The sequence below is a fragment of the Mus pahari genome, chromosome 6, assembly GCF_900095145.1.
Source record: "Mus pahari chromosome 6, PAHARI_EIJ_v1.1, whole genome shotgun sequence".
Classification (NCBI taxonomy): Eukaryota; Metazoa; Chordata; class Mammalia; order Rodentia; family Muridae; genus Mus; species Mus pahari.
Genome location: NC_034595.1, coordinates 1,714,084 through 1,720,212, shown reverse-complemented (window position 1 = coordinate 1,720,212; position 6,129 = coordinate 1,714,084). Strand labels below are relative to the sequence as shown.

At 48.4% G+C, this 6,129-nt stretch overlaps 1 protein-coding gene across 1 annotated transcript in view; it reads right to left on the bottom strand.

The window, feature by feature from the left end:
- Positions 1–3,881: 3,881 nt before the first annotated feature.
- Positions 3,882–6,129, bottom strand: part of Galnt12 (polypeptide N-acetylgalactosaminyltransferase 12) — a 25,777-nt gene continuing 23,529 nt past the window's right edge. Inside the window, exons 9-10 of the mRNA XM_021200634.2 lie at positions 5,520–5,666; positions 3,882–4,485 (exon numbers count right to left, since the gene is read on the bottom strand). Of these exons, the coding sequence (XP_021056293.1) occupies positions 4,351–4,485; positions 5,520–5,666 (282 nt within the window). The 3' untranslated portion in view covers positions 3,882–4,350. The remainder of the gene's footprint in view (positions 4,486–5,519; positions 5,667–6,129) is intronic.

The following is a 6,129-nucleotide window of genomic DNA, read 5'->3' as shown; positions in this document are numbered from 1 at the left end:
TATTAGTGATAACAGTGCTCATATCCAATTAAGATGTCTAAGCAGAGGGAGAGAGAGAGAGAGAGAGAGAGAGAGAGAGAGAGAGGCAGAGAGGCAGAGAGAGGCAGAGAGAGGCAGAGAGAGGCAGAGAAAGACAGAGACATCTCCAGAAGACATACTTAGGCCATCATGCAGGTAAGTGATGAATCTGTAGTGGACTCTCATCATTTTATGAGAACCATTATCCTGGTGACCACTCTCCTGTAAGACTCGCCCTGCTGATCCCCACACCCAGTGTAGACAGGTGACCCGCCATGAAGACCACCTGTCTCAGCATGGCTTTGCAGAAGAGGCTCAACTCTGAACATACCAGTTCAAAGCCTGCAGGGACAGTGCTAAGATAACACCCTCAACACCAGCAAAGGCTTTGGTCACCTGTGCCCCAACACCACAGTTCTTTTCTACTCCTTGGTTGACTGTTCATGTCCCAGATAGCTCCCTATTCCTCTGTCCCTCAGGGCCTGTGGTGGCTGAGAGACCAGATCAACTCCATCTTGGGTTCAGGCTCCATCTTTGAGAACCTGATCTAAGGTTAAACTTGAGTTAACTAAGAGGCCTGCACCTAGCACTGGTCTCAGGTCTCTCCTAACCACCACCCATCAGGAGGAAAGCACACGTTACAGCTGTACCTGAAGATGTTCATTTATTAAAGTTTATGGTTTGGCTCCCAGCACCAGCCAATCATTCTAAAGGGCAGCAAATTCCATAATAGCCCCACAATCAGATGTGTGCCAAGCTAGAACCCCCTTGCTTGTTTACTTGCCTCAATAAAAGCTTGCTTGTAACTGGGTTGGGTTCACCCTCCCATCCTGCCACATCAGTGACTACAATGTGGCCCACACTCGAGCTTGAATAAAACCCCAGTGCAAATGCATCGGAATCAGCCCCTTGGTGGTCTTTGGGGGTTTGCAAGGTGGGCATGACAGTGGCTATTCTTAGTTGTCACCTGATTACATCTGGAAGTAATGAGTGCCTGGGCACATCTGTGAGGGGTTTTTCTTAAATAATTTGGAGCTGGAAGACCCACGTTTTAATCTAGATCTTTTGAGGTGGGAAGATCCATTCTTAACTTGGGCCACGCCTTCTACTAACAGCCTACATAAAGGACATGGCTTGCTCTCTCTGCTGACTGCTTTCACTCGCCCTGGCAGGTCTACTCCTTCTTGTGGATTAGAGGCCACTTCTTTGAGATCCCAGTGCATACTGAAACCCACTGGAGACATCCACTCTCGGGGACTGAACAGCTACTGGGTTCTTGGACCTTCCATTGTTAGACTGCCTGGATCACAGCCTGTAAGCTGTTCTAATAAATCTACTTTCTTTATCAATCAAGCAAGCAAGCATCTATCTATCTATCCATCCACATTCACCTATCAGTGCTGTTCCTCATCCATCCACCCACCCACCCACCTATCTACAAATATTCACTTATCAATTCTCTATCTATCTATCCATCCACATTCACCTATCAGTGCTGTTCCTCATCCATCCACCCACCCACCCACCTATCTACAAATATTCACTTATCAATTCTCTATCTATCTATCCATCCACATTCACCTATCAGTGCTGTTCCTCATCCATCCACCCACCCACCCACCTATCTACAAATATTCACTTATCAATTCTCTATCTATCTATCCATCCATCCATCTACCTACCTACCTACACATATTCACCTATCAGTTCTGTTTCTCTAGAGAACCCTGCCTAACGCAAGCCCGTCTCACTCCTCCCTGAATCTGTGAAGCACTGCTTCTTGCCTTTCATGCCATTTTCCTTCCCCTGGTCCACTTGCTAACACTTCCAACCCTAACCTCCTTCTTTCCAGGTCAGGGCTCCCCCAGACAATGGCGGTCATGGTAGATTCTATTAGTCTTGAGGGACAGAAGAGCCACAGCCACCTGCCAGTATGAACGAGCCCTGTGAGAGCGACATGTGTCCACAGGTCGGACACTCGAGCCTCAGGCTCTCCTCCAGGACACAGAAGTCACCCATGCAAATCATACTGTAAACACCTATCATCAAACACCCAGGTCCCCTGCAGGGCAGGCTAGGACTGTGAGCCCCAGATAGAAAAGCAAACAGAACCCTAGGAACCAAAGCGATCTGCCTCAGCCACTCTGCACACCAGCACTGCATCCACACCCTGGGGACAGGGGACACAGGCAGGACAGCTGGAGGCTGGCCTTGCTGCCTTGTAGACCCTTCACCCATCACCGAAGGGAAAGCGCCTCAAATATAACATCTTCAAAACTAAGAGAATATTGTTTTCCTGGTCTTCCCACACCCCGAGGCTTACTTCTCCTGGTGGAAGAAATCAGTGAAGAGTCCTCAGCGGAGACAATTGGCTGCCATGCCTGAGGCACACAGACACAGGTGCAGCCGCCCACACGCGCGCCAACTGCACGTCTGGCCCACCCAGGCTGTTTTCCTCTGCTTGGGGAGAGGCTCTCTGCCACATCAGGCCCACCTAATCCTTCACTACAGAAGGCAGGGGGAAGCAGAACTGTGGTCCCTCCCCTGACCCACAAATCTCCCCAGCAGGATAAGGGGCAGGCCAGATTCCCGCCTGCCTTGGCATGAGAGCTGAGCTGTGCAGAGGCCGCCCCAGCCCACCCCAGCCCATCTAATCCAGAGAGGAAACATCTGCATTACTCTGTACTGGCTGAAGAAACACCTGCCGACAGTCTCTGTGCTTTTGCACTTTATACAGGGCTATTATGAGAATCTAAAGGGGTGGGATGGTTCAGTGGGTAAGGTGCTTGCCCTCAACGAGTAGGGACAAGAGGATGGACCCCTCAGCGTCCACAGAAAAGCCTGGCCGACATGGAGGTCTGCAGAGAGTGATCGAGGCAGTCACCTTGATTTAAGCTCTGACCTCTACACACATATGCCTCAGATATGCAAACACTGCATACACATACAAGAGGGTGGGGGGGATATCAAAGATAACACCTCAGAGACCCCTCCCACAGGCCCCAAACCAGGCTAAGCCCTACCTGCTTCTGCCCCCACACCCGGTTTCCTGGTCTCCATCTTGCTCACTGGAACTGCACAGAGCAATGGGGTCCAGGCAAAGCAGCCCTGATTCTGAGGAGCTGTTAGCCTCACTCCACAAGGATACCCTCAGGATACATATCTGAGAGAAGAGCTAGAGAAATACGCTGATGCATTCAATCAATCACACTTGTGTTCTCACAATTGACCGGGGACAAAAATAAGATCTGCAGTCTACCTTCTGACTGATGTTTTCTTGAGACAGGGTCTCATGTAGCCCAGGCTAACCTCAACCTCTCGGTGTAACCAGTGATAACCCTAAACTTCTGATCCCCCTGCCTCCACTTCCCAAGTGCAGGGATTAGGGGTGTGCTGCCAAGCTGATTGTTTTAAATGGGGTGCTGGGGATTTAACCCAGGGCGTCATGTGTGCTAGGCATGCACTCTAGCCAGAGACCCACACCTCAGTTCACTGGTGGTGTTTCTAATTGTTCCTATTAGCTTCACCAAGTGGTGAGCTCTTGGAGCTGATCTAGAGTCACTCAGACATCTGAATTATCCAGCAACGTCCACAGCAGCTGCCTCATCACCAACTCTCAACCATCAAATACTATAAGTAATAATATCTATATTCAAATATTATAAATAATATTATTAAATAGTCAAATACTATTTAAGGAAAAATTTAAAAGCTGAGTTTCATGTAGAACATTACATTTCTTGCTGGAAATACCCTCTTAAGTTTGTAGGGCCTTGGCAAACCATATAGTTTCTTTGAGCTTTCAGATGTGGTTTGGTCAATATGAACATTATGATAGAATTTTGGCTGTGGCATCAACACATAGCAAAAGCATTCTTTATTGTATAAATCTAGACTATCTCAACCCACTCACACCTGAAAAAATCAAAACAGTATTTCCAGTGTCCACCTCATCCCCCTGAGAGAACTCTGACTCAACATTTGAGGTATTACAGTTTGTGTAAAGTGTGTTACCAACACCTGGGAAGCTTTGTAAGTACCAAAATAAAGTATTTACCTTTTTTGCTGATGAGAATAAAAGGCACCATTGTAAAATGCACACCTTGATAGGAAAATATCCTTTCCAAATACCAACGGCAACATCTTAGGATTGCCCTCAGGAAGCAGGATGCCATGTGGGAGACATTTTTAAAGTTTTCAAAATCTGTACAAAGCTTATTCACACTCTTGTGACACCCAGCACATTCACGAATGACAACCGTGTACATCGTCCATCTCATTGGGCACACAGTCCACAGCCGTGGCGGGCTCCTTCCTTCCCAAGGCGATGTGCTATGACATACGCTCCTTGAAGAACCACCTCTGGTTATCTGAGTTGGTACAGTCCCGCAAGTATGGCGCAAAGCCGTTGTCCTTCTCTGTGGCCTCCACACACTTCCTGCTGTGCTTGTGAACTAAAGTGCCATCCTATAAATGAAAACATTGTACGTTCAAGATGATCTTAGTGACTCCTCAGAAAAGCCACATGTCCCTTCAGGCAGATTCTGAAGACCCCAGGGAGTGACTTTTAGCATTTCATAAATGTCAGTGATGCAAAACAGCTCCACCTACTGGCTACTCGAGAGGACGGGAGCGAGCCTCTTGTCACCATTCTCCTGTGAAGTCAAGGCCAAGATTCTTTATGTACCTCCCTCATGTCTCTCCAACTCCTAACTCCAACCTTATGACTTCCTTCTCCTGGGCCATTTAACAATGTCATGTGACCTGGCCATACTTCTAACTTGGTGGCAGCATATCCAGGTGAGGGACCTGAGTCCCCAGGTCACCTGTTTTCAGCCTGGGTGAGAGCCAGCGGGGTCTCTGGTCCCAGTTTCACACCCCAGGTAGTGGCAACCTTTAACGGCCAGTTTGCTTCCTCACACTTGCTGTGGGCATGGAGAGCCTCTCTCTGCTGTGTATCTTACCACTCTCTCCTCTGTGGTGTAAGGAACTTAACAAGAGGCCAGCAGTCAACAGTGACAATGTATAGGCTCCTGGTTCCAAGGGAGAGGCCTTGCCAACTCCTAGACACTGTTAACCCTTCCATGGTCCTCCAAGTTTCCCCCTGAGGAAGCTAAAAGTAAGAGACTCACTACAGCATCTCTCTGGCCAGCCTTCTACATAAACTCACTTCTCCAAAGTGATCACTGAGTTTTAAGGTAAAATCTTTGTTTGTGTGGAGGCTATGCACGTTTACACACACAGGCGTGTACACGTACATGCATGTGTATGCAGAGACCAGAAGATGACGAGGTATCACCTCTACCCTCGTTACTTGAGACAGAACCTTTCCTGACTCCCAAGCTCACTAATTTAGCTAGCCAGTCTGTCCTGGGAATCCCTGTCTCCTAAGAACTGCCTCATGCCTGAGACCCACCGGGACCAGGCTCGAGAGTACAGCTGGCTTCCGCACAGTCGCACAGATCTGGACAGATGGCACCGAAAGCTGCACATTCACTGACCTCCTGTAGGATGAACTCCTGGTTCTCTGGGACGGTATCTCTGCAGAGATCCATGACAAGGACGTCCTTCCCGTCCTCCACGGCTATACAGGCCTCGGGCTGGCGGGTGTTATAGCGTATTTCTTTCTGGGTCGTATACTCGAAAAACTAACAACAGTTAGACCAACATATGTCAGTTTACCTTGTGATATGGAGGAAAGACGCCCTGCACAAGATTATCTAGAGCAGTAGTTTCTCAACCTGCATATCAGACATTCACATCACAGTAGCAAAATCAGGATTATAAAGTAGCAGTGATAATAATTTCATGGCTGGAGGTCACCACAACATAAGTAACTGTATTAAAAGGTCACAGCATTAGGAAGGCTGACAACCACTTCTCTAGGGGAAATAAGTGAGGGTGGGTTAAAGTACCACCCCCACCCCACCCCACCGCTGTCATGACCCTGTGTTAGGGCTCCAGGCATTTTGGGGCACTAAGCTGGCCTCTTATTTGAGCCCAGGTAAGACCTACTCCCCTGGATTTTTTTCTGTCATGCCACATCCCAAGTAACAGACACCGTGAATCCCACAGGCTAGGCTAGTGCTCCGCCACTGAGTGAATCCCACA